This window comes from Amphiura filiformis, chromosome 17 (genome assembly GCF_039555335.1).
Source record: "Amphiura filiformis chromosome 17, Afil_fr2py, whole genome shotgun sequence".
NCBI classification, from domain to species: domain Eukaryota; kingdom Metazoa; phylum Echinodermata; class Ophiuroidea; order Amphilepidida; family Amphiuridae; genus Amphiura; species Amphiura filiformis.
Genome location: NC_092644.1, coordinates 202151 through 222110, shown reverse-complemented (window position 1 = coordinate 222110; position 19960 = coordinate 202151). Strand labels below are relative to the sequence as shown.

General features: G+C 34.8%; 2 protein-coding genes across 2 annotated transcripts; one reads left to right on the top strand and one right to left on the bottom strand.

The window, feature by feature from the left end:
• Nucleotides 1-222: 222 nt before the first annotated feature.
• Nucleotides 223-8877, bottom strand: LOC140136758 (probable glutathione S-transferase 6). Its single transcript, XM_072158342.1, has 5 exons — nt 8517-8877; nt 6715-6807; nt 5327-5440; nt 4630-4736; nt 223-2269 (listed from the first exon to the last, which is right to left on the bottom strand). The coding sequence occupies exons 1-5, from the start codon at nt 8647-8649 to the stop codon at nt 2105-2107; spliced, it is 612 nt and encodes a 203-aa protein (XP_072014443.1). The 5' UTR covers nt 8650-8877; the 3' UTR covers nt 223-2104.
• A 1556-nt stretch (nt 8878-10433) lies between these two features.
• On the top strand, nt 10434-17693 carry LOC140136756 (cytochrome P450 2J6-like). The gene is made up of 3 exons (XM_072158340.1): nt 10434-11130; nt 14441-15409; nt 16183-17693. The coding sequence occupies exons 1-3, from the start codon at nt 10731-10733 to the stop codon at nt 16359-16361; spliced, it is 1548 nt and encodes a 515-aa protein (XP_072014441.1). The 5' UTR covers nt 10434-10730; the 3' UTR covers nt 16362-17693.
• Nucleotides 17694-19960: the final 2267 nt, after the last annotated feature.

Sequence of the window (19960 nt, the reverse complement as noted above, 5' to 3'; positions counted from 1 at the left end):
AAACATAGCTTCTTTTTACCTCAAACTTACCTCAATCAATTTGCACGAAGAAAAAATATATAGCTATACCAATCTAGCCCCCCCCCCCTCTATTCTAAATATATATAGGCCTACCGATATCTGAACATTAGATTGCGTAACTCTATCACCCCCCGCAGCAGCAAAATATTCTTCATCAGCAAGTATAATATTCAAAGATTCGAGTAGGTCGTGATATATTACTATAAATCATTGTTTTGTCATTTTATTTCATCTTTATTTCATTTTTACCAATGTAATTTACTAGTATTGAAACGTAATTGAACAATTAGTTAATTACAATTAATTATAATTCTGCAATTGAATAACAATATGACCTACCGGTACATGTGTTTGGCAAAAATTTACATTATAATTAGTGAACACTCGTACAGGGTGTCCCTGAAAGAACTGTATCGTCAGGAACTTTTTGGAGGTACTATAACGCAAAAACTAAGTGTAAATAAATAACTGATGATGATATATTGCAAGAACGGCTTAGTCAATTGTCAAAATTCAAAAAGTATGCGATAGCTGATTTATTCCTTAATCACACTAAGTATTTTGTTATGTTTAGTTGTGACATTAAAATACCCAAATAATAACGTTTCCGACGATACAGTTCTTTCAGGGACCCCCTATTTAATTAATTATTTAATTGCCTAAATAATTATAATAGACCTTCACCCTGCCAATTGTTAACACAGAAATATATCCAAATTATATAGTTTTTCTGAAAAATTTATATCACACTGTGGCGGTTGGAAACCATGCAGCAGATTCCTCTGACGTCGAACTTCGACCAAAGTGTTGGCTGACACGCAAAGTGCAAGTCCAATGGTAAGGGGTCCACGGGTAATGCCCTAGAAGGTCCATCTGACCTCCCCTTCAAGAACTAAATAAATCACCTGACCCCCCCATATGAAAAGGTTTGGCTACAAACTTCTCTTCAAATGCATCTACGCACAGTTAGCTACAGTTTCCACCTTGATACACAGATATTTCTCAACGCAGCGAGTCTAGCCTCTATGCAGTCTGTGGTCTGTGATTACACAAAACGGTTGAGCACATGGCATCATAAGAGCTGTGTGAGATCTAGTGGAAAATTGGAATTTGTGAGTGTTTTTTTGTCAAAACCTCAGGTGTTCCCTTCATCCAATCTGAATTTTTTTATATCGAACGAAAGCTAACACTTTCCCCTCGTAGGCAAAGGTTAATTTTCAAGATGTACAGGGGTAAAAAAATGCCTTATGAAATCTGAATTTCATCTGAATCATGAGTTTTTAACATGTGTTCACATGTTATAAGAGAATATTTGGAGGCTATTTGATGCACGTTACAAGACATCAGCGCGTGGTTAATTTTACATTAATATAACCGTAAAAGTAATTAATGTAATTTTTACAATTTATGTCTTATATTGACTATTGACTGATAATTATTCTTTATCGTTACTTCTTTTATGCTGCGAACGAGGCTTATTTTTTTCGTAGTTTACATGTCACAAGCCCAAATAAGCCAATTTGGCATTCAATTCGCAATGCATTGTGGTACAGCTGACCTATCGTGAAAATTGGTTAATTATTATTTACTTGTTCATGTAATAATATTACCATTAAACTATTTAAAGTAACTAGTTTGTGAGATATTTTAATACATTTTTTATTGGAGTAAAACATATTTTAAACAATATTTTGCAGTTTTGTGAGCCCAAGAAATAATTTCCCCGATAGGTCAGAGTTCAGCTGATCCAGCATTTTGTAAAAACCGTCCCACAATGCATTAGGAAATCGCCTGTCAGCTCTGTGAACAATATATAGTGAAAACAGTTGACCCTTCGTTACTGAAGTCAAGTTACTCGTGTATACACCAGTAGCGAACAAAATACGTGATCATAAGCCTGAGCAACTATAGTAAATATTATCCAATCACGGTTGAATGTGACGTATACAAAAACAAACAAACAAACAAACAAACAAAAACCTAAGACAAAAACAAAAACTCTCCAAAACCGTATGTGAAAGCCAATCAACTATATAAAATAAATCGCCGACAGAGTCACAATCACTGTGGAACTTTTCCTTCCTTAGTATGGAGTTTTAGGTCTCTTCTCCAGCCAAGCAGCAATCCTAGGTTCCTTGCTGACTTTCTCCTTGTGTGCTACCAATTTAGGAAAATCCTTGAGGTCATTACCTGTCACCAGCTGAATACGATCGACAATGTTCAGGAGTCCCAGGTCTGCTATCGTACACTATAATGAATATATTTAGAAATATTTAAAAAAAAAAAAGAAATATATAAGTCAAATGATTGAACGTTGCATTTAAGGTTTGTCTTAACCCTGGAATTATGGAAACTTTCGGGTCTCATAACTGCTTAATAGTTCGTCTAAAGTATATAAAAGTATACATATTAAGAAGTAGAAGTATCACAGACAGCTATACAGTGCTCGATACCAATAAATGGTAGAGCTATTTTAAAATATAAACACAGATATTATTACATTTCACAACACGGTGTTTCACGATCTTCACCTGAAGATCGCTTTGGCGTGAAACACCGTGTTGTGAAATGTAATAATATCTGTGTTTATATTTTAAAAGTATACATATTTAGAATGGCAAATACTTGATAAATTCTCCTGTGCGGTCAAATTTGGGCCAAAATGCTCATTTTGGGGCCAAAATCCCACACAACGGTTTTTTGGCCCACTTCTTTTTCGTTAAACGTAACAAAAAGTTCTTGGGCCAAGATTTTTTAAAACTATAGTAGATAAAATGTCTAGGAGTACTTTTTTCATTTTTTTGAATTTTGACCAACTTTGAGAAATTTGTACCAAAAATGGTCAAAAAATGCTTAGTTTTCAAAAAAATCATAAAAAAGCCAGACTTTCACAAATTTCAAATATTTTTGGTAAAGTTGGTCAAAATAAAAAAACTAATAAAAAAAGGGCACGCATGATCACTCAAAGTGGGAAATTTTAAGCATTGTTTTGTATTGTATCTTTAAACGTAATGATGAGAAGTTATAATAAAAATTCCTTTAAAAGGAATAGGGTGGGCAAATGAAAAATTGTCAAGAGAAATGAAAGAATGAGTAAGTCAAGTTCACAATTAAAAACAGGGAAACTATGACACAACATCGATTTCCAATAGGGGAATAACACAAAACGTATAAACAAAGTTAAACTTTATACGTTTATATATTAACCCTTCACATCATAACACAAGACGTTTTATGTTAACATTTTATATAAAACATGGTTATAAAACTTTTGTAAATAATAGTTATTTAAAACATTTTCGTAATCATACCTAGAGGTTTTTTTTATCATCAGATAGAAAGACTTCTGCTCATCTTCTCTGGTGAGATAACAGGGCTGGGGTAGATTTCCATATCAAAGTTTAAAAATCTGTCATGTCAATTTCCTCAATATGTTGTATTGCAACTTATGAGGGGAAATGTTTGATTTTACAATATTTCGATATTATTTTTTAACTTTGTAACTTTATTATGATAATAACTGTATTTCAAAGCGTCAAACTATATCATTATTTTGTCCCAACAAAAATAATCCAGGGAATAAAATATTCATTCATATGTTTATTTATTTTATTCAACCTGGGCCATTTCTACTGGTGCACATGCATTATAATAATTTGTCTATAATACCTTATACAAGCATCAAAGATTTGAAAAGTAAATAGCCTATGTACACACTGAACACAATGCACATAGAAGCTGTATTTAAGTACATGCCGAAGCTCTCAGTATAAAATGATATATATGACCTTCACGATGCTATTAATTTAGCCCAAAGATTAGGAAAACTAGCAAAACTGGTGAACTGATACTGTTCAAATAAAAACATCTGCAAATCTTGCTGCAATTTCCAAATAGTATTTCTATTACTTAAACAATTATTTTTGTTATTTCTTTTAATACAAACACATTACTGCCTATGACGACTTTATCGTATTACTTACATATCAAAATCAAGTAATAATTACAAAACTCGCCGTAAACTATCACCTCTGTGGGTGTTTGGGATATAACTGGCACGAATATTTTCTCAACACTGCGGCATGTGAAAAAGTAGGTCAATAGTCAGAGAATACAGGGTGGGTGCGGCACGCCGCACCCACCCAAAAATATACATTTTCAGAAAGGAAATGATGCAAGGAATCCAACTAGCATGGCGGATTCCTGCAAAAATGAGCAGTTTTTGAGAAAAGCGCCAAAATTGCATATTTGTGTTCTAAAGACACAAAACTAGCATTCTGCAGGAATTTATGCAGGAATCCGCCATGCATCATTTCCTTTCAGAAAATGTATACTTTTATATACTTATCACCATTATTTTCTTAATTTCTAAAATTTGAGTGATCCTGCATGCCACCTTAACAAACATTACGTGGTTCGTATTTAGTTTCATGTGGTTCTTATTTAAGGTGCACCCACAACAAATGTTTACAAAAGGGTTTTTTTTAATAAATACAAAGAATATGCAAGTAAAGTCATTAATATTCAAAAATATGTAAATAACATGACAAAAACAAACCAGAACAAAATCAAAAAAGCAAAAAACAAAAACAAACTAATATACATTACCTTCTTCCCAACGAAGTAGTCTCCCCCGTTAGCTGCTAGCATATTTTCTATATATTTCAATTTGGTTTTGGTCTTTTCCTCATATATGGATGTCTTCAATTCTGCCTGTGAATTCATAGTGTGAATGAAAAAAGCAGCACAACATAATAGCAGTAAAAACATTATCAAACAAGTCTTTGCCGCAAAGAAAATCTTCCGAGAATTAAAGAATTAGGCTATTCAACGTTCAATTTCAACGTGGACCGTGCGTACTACGTGTGCGTTTGTTTCAAAAAGGGGAATGGCAATCTAATTTTTAGACGCATTCTCACGCAAAGCCACGATTTCTTCGTGATACGGAAAAGCGGAAAAATTCACGGAATTCCAACTAACATTTTACATAATAATAGTGTAAAAGGTGTCCATCAAATGACTTCATTTGGCCCCCATATTTTAGAATTTTCCAACGAATGGACGACGAGGGCCATCCTCTGCGATCATATTTAACAAAACTTGTGTTCCCCCTATTAAACTATCAACTTCGGATTGACGCCTCTGCCTGCATGGCCTGCATGTCACCTATTCAGTGATTCTGCATTCTGCTTGATTTAGTGTCGTCGCTCCCGTTTACATATCAGCAATGGGTATCCCGCTGGTACAATGAAAGACTTGATGATCTGGCATTATGTTACGCACCTATTCATTTATGAAACCTACCTTTTGGCTTCATCTTTTTCAGTAAACATGGGAACCATGTCAGTAGTAATATCAACGAGGGTTTCCAGTACTTGTTCACACTGAGCCATTTCCCAGTTATTATCACCAGCCAATTCTGTATGAAAAAAATCAATGTAACAGCTTTTATCGGCATCCGTGCTTCGACTACAGCTACTTTCCTGATACTTTACAGATATATTACCGCGCCACATACCCAAAATCCAGGTTTTACTCTTCCGTCGAATTTTTACTTTGCTTGTATTTTTAACGTTGGAAATAGAATTGCTATAAATCAAAATAATCTAAGCTAGGATTCCGACCAGCAATCGATGTATCCATAAGCAGAACTCCTAACTACTATCAGGAGCTATTTTAACGTGCCTCCTGCTCACCTGCTGGCACGTTCGTGCAAAGAGAATAAAAATCCGTGCAGTGAAAATTAAAAATCCGTGCTTAAAGTATTTCTATACTAGTTTCATCCAAAAAAATGACCATGAAGTTCCTCCACAAAGTAAAGCTGATTGAGTCGGAAAATCCTATATGCAAAAAGGGTATAGTTTGTTGTGGTTCAAACATTCAAGGAGGGGGAATCAAGTAAAGATTATCTCACAACGCCTCTGGCAGCGCCCGTTCTGCCCAATTTTCGGTCACTCAGCCTGTGAACGAGAAAATCCGCAACAGGCGTAGGGGGCAGTGGACCCAGACGGTTTTACCGGACTAGCCAGCCCCATCTAACGGACAGAAACTGGCCAGAATTACCCTGTACGTCTTCTTGTTTAAACCGTTAAACACCTTAATTATGGGGCAAAAATAGTGTTGAAAATTACACAACATATCACCTTTGTTTTGGGATAAAATAGGGTAAAATGGAAAGGTTTTGAGAATTTTATGCCAATGTGAGACATTTTAAGAGATGGGATACATGTGCCGCCGGGGTGTGCCGTTCATGCAAAATTTAATACAGAGTTTATGTGCGTTTTTAATTTTTATAATTAACATACAACAAAGAATACTTTGATACAACCGTTTAACTTGATATCAGAAAACCACCTCTTGTACTTTCATCGAGTTGTCAAAAATGATCCAAACAAATCCAAACATTTTTATTATTTTTACAGAAATTAAGTTCGTGCAATTGTAAGCACATGTGTGCATTTTATATATTTTTGCAAAGTTTGTATTTGTTTTTGCATTCGTTTTTGCATTCTGATTAACATTATTTAAAGATAATACCATGAACTTAATGACATTAGTGAAGATTTCCGCAGAAAGATTATGCAAAATTTAAAGAGAGAAAACTATACATGTAATGAATTATATGGTAAACAGACTGTACCCTTACAGTAATGGTTATAATTGTTTTAAATGTTACTGTACTATATTACTTACTAAACTCTCGCGCTACATATCTAGCGATGGCTTGGCTTTGTGCTACCCTCTTCCCATCGATTTCCAGGACTGGTAGGGTTCCAGTAGGCATAGCTGTAGATGGAAATGTTTGATTACACTTTATAATATTATTCCACCAGAAAACATTACCCCAAACTCTTTCTTGATTGGTCAGTAAATAGAGAGGACCTTCCTTTATCAAGGGATCAACTTCTTTTAAAGGTGTTGAAACGCAATTATCTAGATTGATTGATTTTGGATTGATCAGACAAGCAAACTTACATACTCATAAAATTCAACTATTTTTGAAAACAAGACATGTTAAGAAATTAAAGAATATTTAAGCCTTCCAAAACCCATCTCAAATTATACACTTCTGACCACCATTTATAGTTGAAACATTTACAGTTTATAGCTCAACACATTAAGTGTAGACTCCGTACACATTGTCAATAGAATAGAAGATGCAATTGCAATTGGATCATTTTGAGAATTTTACCCCTGCACAATTTATTTTGATTTTTACCTCATGAATTAGGCATTTTGACATATGGTCGGATTTAAGGAAGAACTTGAATATAGCATTTTAAAATTTAATTCCCTTGTGTGACCTTTGACCTCAACTCAATAATTGCTAAAGGTGTCTTTTTGGCTCCCGACGGATTCTATTACCCCTCGCTGAAGTAATAAAAATGTATTACTACGCAATTTCACAACATAAGGCTATTTTCTCAGTTCGCCAATAGCACTATTATATATTTCTCTTCGGGGATACCTTAACGGGAAGGCGAAAAAATTATTTATTTGTTCTTTCATTTTTATCTATGGATAAATTTGGTAAACGGGTAACCTCAACGTCACCTTGGCAATCCAATTAGACACAACAAAAGGAAAGAATTTCATTTCATTGAGTGATTGAAACCAAGCGAGGCCAATCTAGTTATGACCGCTTAACCGTGTTACCATCAGTCAGCACCAAAGTCACGTTGCATTTTCCAAGGGATATTATATTAAGGGAAGGGGTATGAACGTTTGGACAGTATTTATTTTGGGACATTAGAGCACATCAGACATATCGAATTGCATTCTTAATACGAATAATGTCCTTCTGATATCAAATAATTTTGATTTTTGAAATTCGCAATGTAATACACATTTTATGGCAAATCATTAAAATTGATATTTTTGATATTTAACAGTACTTGAAGTAAACTTTATAAATCTGATGATTTATACTTAAAGTGTATGTAGGTGGGATGAAAAGCCGACGATCAATTGAAAATTTTGACCTTTTGTATTGAAGATATGGATTTTTTCCCAAAACACCAAAAAAAAATGGGTCTTTTGGGAAAAAATCCATATCTTCAATATAAAAGGTCAACATTTTCAATTGATCGTCGGCTTTTCCTCCCAGCTACATACACTTTAAGAATATATCATTAGATTTATAAAATTTACTTCGAGGACTGTTATATATCAAAATTTGATAACACTACGCAATTTGACCGAGTGAATTCCCCAGCTGAATTAACGCTGTTAATTGTGTAATGTAATACTCAAAGCCGCAGCTAAGGGGCGGGGTGACAAATTTGAATAAAAAAGTTTAATTTTTGTCTGTAAAAATGTTGAAAATCAGCTCTTATTTGAAGCAAAAAATAAAAACGTCCACTTTTTTCGGTAAAACACGTTCAAGTGAAATCGGACCTGTTTTGAAGGGAAAACTATTAAACGGTTCAATTTTATTCCCGCCGCACCCCATATAAATCATGGCTATATGGCTATTTCCTAATTTTAACACTTACTTGGTTTTAGAGTAGGCCATGTGTCAGAAGCAAGGCGATGATCTTCATAATCTACCCCAGCTTGTGCAAACAAAAGCCGTGTTAACTCAGCTCTGCCCATCACAGGAAAGTAAATCAACTTGTACTGCGGCATTTTGGAGGTTTGATTTTATACCACTCTCACTGAAAATTAACACACTATGCAAGGCAGGGTAAGCAACCAAACTGAAGTTATATGTTACTGCGCAGCTAGCACAGAATGAAGACCTTGTTTCCACGCCAAAGATTCAGAGTTAATGAATAGCATGACCTTGATAAAATGCTATATCACGCTGTATGAATCGATCAGGTAGAAATTTTGTAGGTGACGCGTATGCCCGGGCGATTTTTTCCGTATTGTCATTATCAAAGTTATTATTTTTTTACTTGTCCCGTTGTCACTGATATTTTTTCCTTGTATGCTCGGTGGCGTGTAGCCGTGTAATTGTTAGAAATATTTGGGATTTGACACAATTTTGGCCACCTTTTCAGAGGACCATAAGTGGCAAAACAGTATTTAGTATTAGGGACCGTTCACAAACACTTGTAAGGGGGCCTGATGCAAAAAGGGGGGACCTGAAAAATGTTGAGCCTCCTAAGGGGGGGGGCTGAAAAAAATGACTACAAATTTTCCTGGAAAATTGAGTTTATATGCTTTTCTATGGGGTTGACCCATAATTTTCATGTCAAAAAGGGGGGCCCTGAATTTTTTGAGGTATGTAAAGGGGGCCCCGAAAAATTTTCGCGAGGAAATTTTTTTGCATCAGCCTCAGTGGCAGTTGGGGATCCCGGCTCGGATTAAGCAGTTCCTTTCCCATCAATACCCAAAAGTGTGTCTCCAAATGGAGCGACCGAAAATGCAAAAAACAAAAAAAAAAAAAGATAAAAAAACGAGTCCCCCTAAAATGCAACACTTTGCGTAGGTATTATATCACACAGTCAAAGTTCAGAAATAGGTATTAAAATTATTGGCTGATAAAATTACCGATGGAATATTCGATTTCCTTAATACCCAAATTGCCAAATGAAATTTTTGACTTGTCTGATGCTAAATATATATGATTTCCTTCTTTTCTTTTTATTACATAAGGTTTATAATACTATCATCAGTAAATAGGCCTAACAAAATATATTCAACCTTTCTCAATTTCTTTGAATTTTATAAATAAATACTATTTTGAGCAGATAGTGGAAAAACTATCAAGCAAACAATTAGGAAACAAACAAACAAAACAAACTTACGCTTTCTAAATTTGTGAAATATTTTCTGTGTTGTTTGCGCGTTCCGAGAAAATGCTGCAGGCCGTAAGTAGGTTTTGAGCGCGTGTTTTTGACAGCAGATGATACGTGATGTCGCAAAGGTCCTTTAATGATATGCAAATCACACCGTAAATTCTAGCCTGTTGATAACAAACAAGCAAGCACACAAACAACAAACATGACGTACAAAAAATATGCCAAATGAAATTTCTGACTTGTCTCATGCTAAATCTATGATTTTTTTAAATTAGTTCATACGGTTCCAAATGGTTTCATCAGTATAACAAACTATTTTTAACTTTTCTTACTTACTTTCTTTGTATTTTATAAATAAATACTATCTTGAGTATATAGCGAAAAACCAAACAAACAAACAAGATTCATCAAAAACAAACTTTCCTAACAGATGTTTTCTAAATGTGTGAAATATTTTCTGTTGTTTTAATAGGCCCGCACGCTATCTTCAGAAGATAGCTGTTTGCCCGTTCCGAGAAAATGATGCAGGTCGTATTAAAGTGAGCTATGCTCGCGCGTATTCACAGGTAAAACATCCCTACACAGGAATAGAAGGCGTGTACATATAATACACGTTAAATATTAAAATTGAGTGCATGCATATAATTATAAACAGCTGCAGGTGGTGTACGACGTGCAGTCCCTAAATTCAGTAAATTTTCATCGTCAACCGTGTAATTGAATGGGATTATTTTGAAATTTTAAAACGCTTGAAATATCACAAACAAATAGGCCTATGTTGATAAATAATATAAATACAAGCTAAAACCGTTGGGGTTCGATAATGAACCCCACAAAACTAACCGAGTATATGGAAAATGCCATACGGCCGGGCGGTTTAAGGAGTTGCCGGCTCGATCATGTCATCCGCCGCCTGAACAGCTGGGTCAAGTTCCCTATACAATAACAACAACGTACAACATGGCTGTCTCACAAGCGCTGAGTTATTTGACAGTTCTGTTGGACATCCGTGCTGTGTTAGTCGGTTTGATTGTATTTCTCGTAGTCTCATGGATGGTACATGGTTATCTCAATCAGGTGAAAAACCTTCCACCTGGTCCAAGAAGCTGGCCCTTAGTAGGTTGCTTGCCTCATTTCCTATACATGAAGATAAAGAATAAGAGCAACATGCACGAAATGATTGAGACTCTGTACAAGCAGTACGGACCCGTATGCTATTTATCACTACCTTTTGGTACCAAGATAGTCATGGTTAGCGGTTACAAGGCTGTTAACGAGTCGTTGACTTGTCCTGGATTGGGAGAAGATCGACCACCATTTCCACAAGATGCCAATCCAGATGAACTTGCGAATGGCTTAGGTCAGTTACATATTTTGTTTAGTCTCATAATTATTATGTACGTGTTATGGTGATAATGGAGGATAATTTTATTGTCAAAAATATCCACTATTCAATATCCAGACCTCTTCCCGACCATGCTACCATGATGGTTCCTATCACAAGTTAACCCTTTAGTACCAGTATTTACCCCTTTAAAAGTTGTTTCTTGTCCTGATTCATTACGATCGATGAGAAATCTAATGTTTAAGTAGATACATTTTGAAAACCATAAATAAACTTAAATGCATAAATATATTATAAATAAATTTATAAATAAATAAATAAATAAATAAATAAATAAATAAATAAATAAATAAATAAATAAATAAATAAATGCAAATTAGCTCATGAATAATTAATGAGCTCATAGTCAAATATTTTGATTTACATTTTTGAAGTGTATGAGTACATCAATGTGTCATTTTCATGCAGTTTTAAAAATTCTGCCGTGTTTCTACATATAATACAAAGAAATCTGAGTTACTTTGAACTATAATTAACAATTTTATGGACATTTTTTGGCTATTTTTAGGGCAAACTGCTGCCCCAAAATGGTTGAAGTATGCAAGTTTATAACATTTTAAACCATTTTATGGTGTGTAAATAGTAGTTATATTAGGAAAAAGGGTTTTTTGTTGATAAAGAAGTGATAAATTATCAAAACTGTTCAAAAGATAAGACCTTATTTACGTTAATAATTTTTTACATGCATATTAAGCCATTTCGTAATTGATGGGGGTAATTGAATAGGGTTGATTACTTGAATAAGTACTTAATTTATTATTAGATAACCCGTTTTCCCATTGTATGTATGTGTTATGATTTATGGTAAAATTGGTTTTGGATTTGGTAAATAAAAAAATAAATGAATAAATAAATATATATGCAAGGAGTATCAAACTGCCCGGTGGAAAAAGTGCTCAATTCAGAGTATGAAGAGCGAAATATAGTATTATCCAAAAAGGCAGAGTTGTATTTATATTCCAGCTACTGTCAGTTTCATGCCAGCAGTTTGCTGGCAATCATCAGACTGGTGTAAAAAACATAATCAAGTCCACACATAATAACAAGAGAGCAAAATTGATTACAAATATTGATTACAAACAATAAAACTTATTGATAAATAAAAATCAATAATAAATTAATTAGTTAATAATTAATTATAAATTATAGATTAACTAATTATTAATATAGTTTACCCAATTATTTATGTGTCGTGATTTGAGGTAAAATGAACGAGTTATGGTGGTAAAATAAGTATTAATGTATATAAATATGTCTATGTGTTAGATTTCATTTTGCATCGCACTTAAGGGAAGTGTAAGGGAACAAACCAAAAGTTCGATGACGTCCTATAAACGTAACTAGTTTCATTTCTCAGCTGACCCTGCCAGAAACATAATAATGAAATGTTGAAAATATTGACATAATAATAATAATGACACATTTTCAAGACTGATGTTTTTGTACAAACGTAATCCAGACGCAAATTTGAATGTTGTTACAAGGAATTCAAAGTAATTTTATCATCAAGTGACCCACTGAAAACGCCAAATTGCAGTCACAAAATATATAATATTAGTAAATCACCAAAGCAAATGGTAACTTAGGTATGTGGAAAAAAAGAACTGCAAAGGGCTATTCAGAAAATAATTGCACACCCCTATAGAGGAGTAAATATCCAATCAAAGAAATGTCCGGATTTCCAAGTCTGCTTTCTGAAAACGACTGGAATTCCAGTTGCCAATATCACTTGAAAAAGCTTGGAAATCCAATTAAATGAAGGAAAAATTACGGAAATGTCCAAAATGAGCTCTTAAATTGAGGATTTCTGATGCTGAACTATTTTTCTGCCGGATTTGTTTGCCTTTGGACACTTTAAAAGTCTGGATTTCCAACAGTCTCGATTGGACAAAAAGTCCGGAAATCCGAACTCCTCTATAGGGGGTGTGCATCTATTTTCTGGAATAGCCCAATAACAAGAACAAACTATGTGCCCAAATACAGGGTGTCCCAGAATGATCTATACCGGGAAAGATGGAATTTTGTAGGTATGAAGGGCATGTTGGATGGTCATATTGTTTTGCATTTTAAGTTTTACATATATTTAGCTTTCTCAGATTTTTTAGATTTTAAAAATTGGACGTTTCTAGTAGAAGTTATAGAAGATTGCGTAAAAATGGTGAATTCTAAGTTTTGACAACGCAACCTATTTTGAAAATCTGTAACATTACTAACCGTTCAGCACAAAGTTATTTGCAAAAGTTATGCAGGTATTTTAGTTGTGCCTTGTTCATATTTCCACTAAATAGCCGATATCTATCTATTATTTATGACGTTACGAAGCAATCATTATATGGAATTAAGGATTTGTGGCCTAATCTCATTCTCTATTTGGCGGTAGTTTTAAAATTATAGTTATTGTGGTGTGAGGTCCATGTCATTTGAAATGCTTGCAGAGATCGAACTGGTTGTGGTACAAAAAAGACGGCTCCTCAATTTACTGTACAGCAGCGTGGATTTCTTTCAAAAACTTACTGGCAAACCGGCAGCTATGTTGAGACGCAAAGAAGATTAGACGATAGTGTATAATGGAAAGACGTTTGACGAGCATGGAACTGTCAGGAATCGGCAGAGTGAAGCTTCAGGTGCTCGTAAGACTGTAAGAACTAGAGCGAACATTGCAGCTGTCCGGCAAGCTTTAAGGCGCAACCCCAACAGTAGTTGTCGTCGACGAAATGCTGTGCCAAACATCCCACATTCTTCATTTAATCGTATCGTGCCATTTTTCAAAGGTATGCGAGTCGTTTTTCATCAATTTTACATTCTTGCATGCCACGCCAAAACAAATAAAGGTAGCGTGCTGAGATTAACAGAATAAGTAGGAGACATGTCCAACATTATAATGCTGGTATCAAAAATAGATACACTGCCCGTCTTCTATTTTTAGTTATTTTTGCAAACACGGTACAAATCATTCTGGGACACCCTGTAGTTGCCTTTGGCATGTCGCTTTTTTGAAATATCACCAAAAATATTAAATTTTGGGAAAACGCCCCAAAATTTAAAACAAACACGAACCTTCCAAAATAAAGACAGATTCGCTCTAGGCGGCCCAGTGACTATCTGCCGCTGTGATTTGAGGTAACTCGTTGCTTCCCCTCTCCAGATACCTGTACTTTAAGTTCGCCCATACCCCACGCCTTACGACAAATGATTTTTTCATCATTTCTCTCATTTTCAGTCATATACAATTTCATATCCAATACTAATATTTTATGTTTTACAGGAGTTCTCATGTCATCGGGAGAAATGTGGAAAGAGCATCGCAGGTTTTCCCTCACTGTTCTCAGAGGATTTGGCGTCGGTAAAAGAAGCTTCGAAAATCAGATCACTACAGAATGTGGGTACTTGATTACCGAAATTGAATTCGGTCAAGGCCAACCATTTGAGCCAACCCTTCTCTTCTCTAACGCTGTGTCTAACGTCATCTGCTCTGTTGTATTTGGGAAGCGGTTTGAATACGATGATCCAGAATTTAAACTTTTGCTACATTGGATAGAAGGACTTCAAGACCAAGATAATCTGGCTAGTGTCATATTCCTACTGTCGCCAACATTAGCTCCATATCTGTTTCGAATTCCATTTTTCCCGAAAGGCCCCATGGCCTCCTTCCTGAATATTCGTCGCAAAGTTCAAAATATCGTAGATGAGCACCGAAGTACCTTTGATAAAGACAACATGCGAGACTACATCGACGCGTATTTGAGCGAAATGCAGAGGAAAAATGAACAAGGGGTTCAAACGTATCTCAGCGACGTGGAACTTCGTGCAGTCGTTCAGGATTTCTTTTTTGCTGGTACTGAAACAACATCGACGACCTTACGTTGGGCTCTTCTCTACATGATGAAATTTCCTGACGTTCAGAAACGGGTGCATGAAGAAATCGACTCAGTAGTAGGACGAAATCGTCTGCCAAGACTTTCTGATAAGCCTGACCTGCCTTACACCCAAGCTGTTATTCATGAGATCCAGCGTTATGCAAGCATCGTCGCCATTATTCTTCCTCGCTACGCCAAACACGAGACAGAATTTCTTGAGTTTACCATCCCCAAAGGCTCTATGCTGCAAACCAATATGTCTAGCGCTACTCATGATGCGTCAGTTTGGGAAGAGCCTGATGCGTTCAAACCAGAGCGATTCTTGGACGATAAAGGACAGGTCGTGGAACCTTCACACAATATTGTGTTTGGTGCAGGTATGTATAGGGGGAGGCACTTAATACAAATTACCATACGGGTTATGCTCCATCCACTGTTTTTGAACCGCGCAGCTCCGAAAAAAAACCTAAATTTTACACAAACAGACCGCAAAAAGACCCCTGATTTTGATAATTTGAGCTCTAAAAGACCCTTTTCCTTAAAGATCAGACCTTTTCCAGGCGATTTTCAACCAGAAAGTCAAAAAAGACCCTTGCTTTTGACCGTTCCTAGATTCGCAGACGCCCTTTTACCGTAACATCGTCAGCTTCCAAAGACTCGCTATCTCCGAATTCCGGAAGAACGTACCCACCCAAAATGGATGACGTGCTCCTCTCCGTATTTAGGTTTATTTATTTATTTATTTATTTAGTTAGTTAGTTAGTTAGTTAGTTAGTTAGTTAGTTAGTTAGTTAGTTAGTTAGTTAGTTAGTTAGTTAGTTAGTTAGTTAGTTAGTTAGTTAGTTAGTTAGTTAGTTAGTTAGTTAGTTAGTTAGTTAGTTAGTTAGTTAGTTAGTTAGTTTTTTTTTTTTTATTGTTTCTTTGTCTTTTGTGTAGGCCGCCAACTTTAGCTCTTACTAATGCATTGTACCTTTTGTCGGTCCTATGTTTGGCTGTTTGGCAGAAAAATTTCAAATACATAAAAATTATGTGCCCAATCCCACCGTCCAGTTTGCATGGAACACAGACCCACGGGTCCTATGGAATAGGTGATGAAATAGCGGTTTTTAAAAAAAATATATAATTAAGTAGTCTCAATTATTCATTACAGGTAAACGTGCATGTCTCGGCAAACAGTTGGCCCGTATGGAACTCTACATCTTTTACACTCATCTAATGCATCGATTTAGCTTCAAGAAGGCTAAAGATGCAGAGAGTTTGAATACTCAGCCTAAACAAGGAGGAGTGTTAGCACCGTATCCATACAACATTTGCGCCATTGCACGTTAGAATGTTACCACACTTTACTATTGTTTTGTATAACAAGATGTAGATCACAGAAAATGGTAACACTTTATTTGGTTTTCCAAATGTAACGTTTGGGGTTCCGCAGGGATCAATATAATGGTCCCCTAATGTTCGCAATGTACGTGAATGACTTACCAACATGTATTCGGACACAGTAATTCATTGAATTTCTAATAATGCTTACAATATTAACATTTCCTTCAATTCCGACCTTGCTGAAATTACACAGAGGATGGTAACATAATTGTCCTCAATGCTAAAAAGACCAAAGCTGTGTTCTTCTGTTCCCGTTATATAATGTTTTAAACTGATGATCTAGAACTGTTATGTAAATACTTACGGCTCATTTTTGATCAAGCAATTATATTAGAACCTAACTGCGCTAAATTTGCTTCAATATATTAAAATATATCTGTTTTTAACAGTATAAGTTATAGCTTAGTATTGTGACTGTAAATTTTAGAACATTGGTTTATAAGGCAGAGGGGAGCATGACCTAGCGGTGTTTGCACTCATATATTGAGACAAATAAAGCTGACACACAAGAGGAATGATATTGGATAAAGAAGATCCCCAGGCTTGATATAAGGGACGTTTTATTGTGCTAATGTGCGAATCGCAATTCTTCTTTCCCCTATATATTGATATATTAAGAATAACGATTAAGGCAGCTGTGTACTCTCAGAGATGCATGTAGTAAAAGTGCAATAACTTTGTAATTATTCGCGCAAGACATATAAAAGTATACATTTTTATAAAGGCAAGACATCAATGAATCTTAATATAAATATAGATTTGGTGTAAAAACAACAGTCACGAAGAAAAAAAAGTGAGTTTTTGGCAATATTTGTTTGGTACATCATAACAAAAAAACACTCTTTCCAAAATATTTCATTTTGTTTTTATCTCAATCTTGAGGCTCCATTCCAAAAATGTTTTTTTTAGTTTTTTGATATTGGCCTTATTTTTTGAGTTATTGACCATATAAGGCATCAAAATGAACTTTTTAAAATTCACAAACGCCTATTTGCACAAAATGATGCCCAAAATCGGAAATAGACCAACCCAGAAAACACAAAAACGTTTTAAAAACGTTTTAAATAAGTTATATTTAGGCTTTTGGTTTAGGTTATAACGTTTTAATAACATTAAAATGTCGGGTTATATAAAGGTCATGATAAACGTTTTGTATGAAAACACACTACAACAACATTTTTAAATGTTTTCAAAAAATGTTATTATAAACTATTTTTGCAAACATTTTTCCCAAATATTGTGTCAATACTTAAATAACATTATGTTAAAATATTTGAACCCAGCAAACACAGAAATGTTCTTAAAATGTTTTTTTCAAAACCTTTTAATAACATTTAAATGTCGGGTTATATAAAGGTCATGAAAACGTTTTTAAAACGTTATTGAAAATATTTTGGGCAAACATTTTTCGCAAAATATTTTTCAACCTACAAAATAACATTCTGTTTAGAATGTTTTGTATCAAGTTTTCAAGAATGTTTTTGGAATGTTATTAAAACATTTTTATACCCTTTATATAACATGACATTTAAATGTTTTCTGTAAAACATTTTTGTTTGCTGAGCAGTAGATTATCAAAAAATGTTTTTTAAGGTTATGAAAACGTTTTATACTCTTAATATACCCTTTATATAACCCGCCATTTAAACGTTTTCTGACAACCTTTTATAACCTTTTGCGAATGATGTCGAAAACGTTTTGTGTTTGCTGGGAAAATATACAAAAATGGGAAAACCGTTTCTCGAGTCGATCATGCTTCTTACGATGATCATATTTGCTTACATATAGATGCTGTATTTATTGAGTTATCGTGTACCTAAATCGTCATTTTACCGAGAAAATGAACATTGAAATAATGGCCGTTGAAGTTTAAATTGGTCACATTTTGCACTTTCATCGAATCTCACAGGAGAATGCGACAGTTTTCGTTTTTCTACCTTACATTACATGAACATCGGGTAAATCCACGGCCCCTTGAGAAGTTTGAGCGAAATCCATTCATAACTTGATATTTAAATCGGGGAAAGAACTTGAAAAAACCCACATTTCATCAGCTAAAACGGAGCCATTTGACCACTAGGTTTTGGTGAAATCAGTGCTTTTCCATAAGATGCGCCGCGCATGTAGATAAGCGTCGCGTATGCGTAGCGTATTTGCGCGTTAACAAATTGCGCGATACGCAACGCGATGCGTTATTGCGCGCGTGTATCCTGCTGGTACAACAAAGATTTTCTTTCCTTTTCAATTTCAAACACGAGTGGAATAGTGAAATAAAATCCTTAAAATATTGCAGTTGGAGTTTACAAATCTGGATTTTCATTCCTTGTATTTATAAAAAACATAACAAAGTACAAACATATCAAAAAAACTCAATTTCGCGAAAGAAACAATATCTAGAGTACACGTACACAGCCGCGTTAAGCATCATTAATTTGATCTCGTGAGCTAGTTTGTAATGTTTGAATGTTTCCATTTTTCTTGGGAAGTTTCTAGGTGGGGGCTCTTTTCTGCGGCCTGTTATATTAATATAACATACAAGCTATCGTAATTATTTACCAGATGATCTGTAAGCTTCCCGCCACCCGAATCGCAAAGAATGTAGGTTTGAACATACAAACTACACATTTTGCAACGGATAATGTACTAGTAGTTGTAAACAAATGGTTGAACCGTTTGTTGCACTGTCTTGATGCTACATGTACGTACTTTCAATAAACCTGTGTACATACAGTGCCTATATAACAATATAAATCAAATAAAACAGCCATAGGTGTCAATTGTCTTTTGGAAAAGGGCTCGTAATTGGTAAAATAAATGTCTTTGCTATTTATAATGCACTATTAAACACATGATTGTCCCAAAAATACAAACGCATACTTTCTGGACAACTATGTGTTTGTGCACTAACACGCAGTTTTCCCGAAAATACATGGTATAAAGAGCAAAGAAATTGTCTTCTAACAATTACGAACCCTTTACCAAAAGATTAATTTTGACACATGTGACCATTTAATGGTATTTATATCATATAAAGACCGCATTTACACAGGTTTATTCAAAGCACGTAGCATCAAGAGAGTGCAACAAACGGTTCAACCATTGGGCTATTCCAGAAAATAAGTGTACACCCCCTATAGAGGAGTCAATTTTCAATCAAAGAAATGTCCCGATTTCCAAGTCTGCTTTCTGAAAACGACTGGAATGCTAGTTGCCAATGTCACTTGAAAAGTTTGAAAATCCATTTAAATAAAGGAAAAAACAGACTAATGTCCAAAATGAGCTCTCAAATTAAGGATTTCTGATTTTGAACTATTTTTCACAAAAAGTCCGGAAATCCGAACTCCTCTATAGGGGTGTGCATCTTTTTTCTGGAATAGCCCATTTATTCACAACTACATTAGCCGTTGCAAAATTTAGAATGTATAAATCTCCGTATAAATCAGGTATCTGGATGATAATACAACTTTAGGTTTATATTCACCGTGCTTACCCAACTGAGAGACAAGTCTGCTATTGTAAATAGTTGGTACGTGTACTAGTTGTAC

What these genes read in the sequence shown, in the direction of transcription:
- LOC140136758 (XM_072158342.1), bottom strand. Translation starts at nt 8,649, where the DNA reads ATGCCGCAGTACAAGTTGATTTACTTTCCTGTGATGGGCAGAGCTGAG. An exon ending in ATATGTAGCGCGAGAGTTTA is followed by an intron (nt 5,441 to 6,714) that starts GTAAGTAATATA and finishes TTTTTCATACAG; the next exon opens with AATTGGCTGGTGATAATAAC. An exon ending in TGAAAAAGATGAAGCCAAAA is followed by an intron (nt 4,737 to 5,326) that starts GGTAGGTTTCAT and finishes CTATGAATTCAC; the next exon opens with AGGCAGAATTGAAGACATCC.
- LOC140136756 (XM_072158340.1), top strand. Translation starts at nt 10,731, where the DNA reads ATGGCTGTCTCACAAGCGCTGAGTTATTTGACAGTTCTGTTGGACATC. An exon ending in TGAACTTGCGAATGGCTTAG is followed by an intron (nt 11,131 to 14,440) that starts GTCAGTTACATA and finishes TATGTTTTACAG; the next exon opens with GAGTTCTCATGTCATCGGGA. An exon ending in CAATATTGTGTTTGGTGCAG is followed by an intron (nt 15,410 to 16,182) that starts GTATGTATAGGG and finishes TATTCATTACAG; the next exon opens with GTAAACGTGCATGTCTCGGC.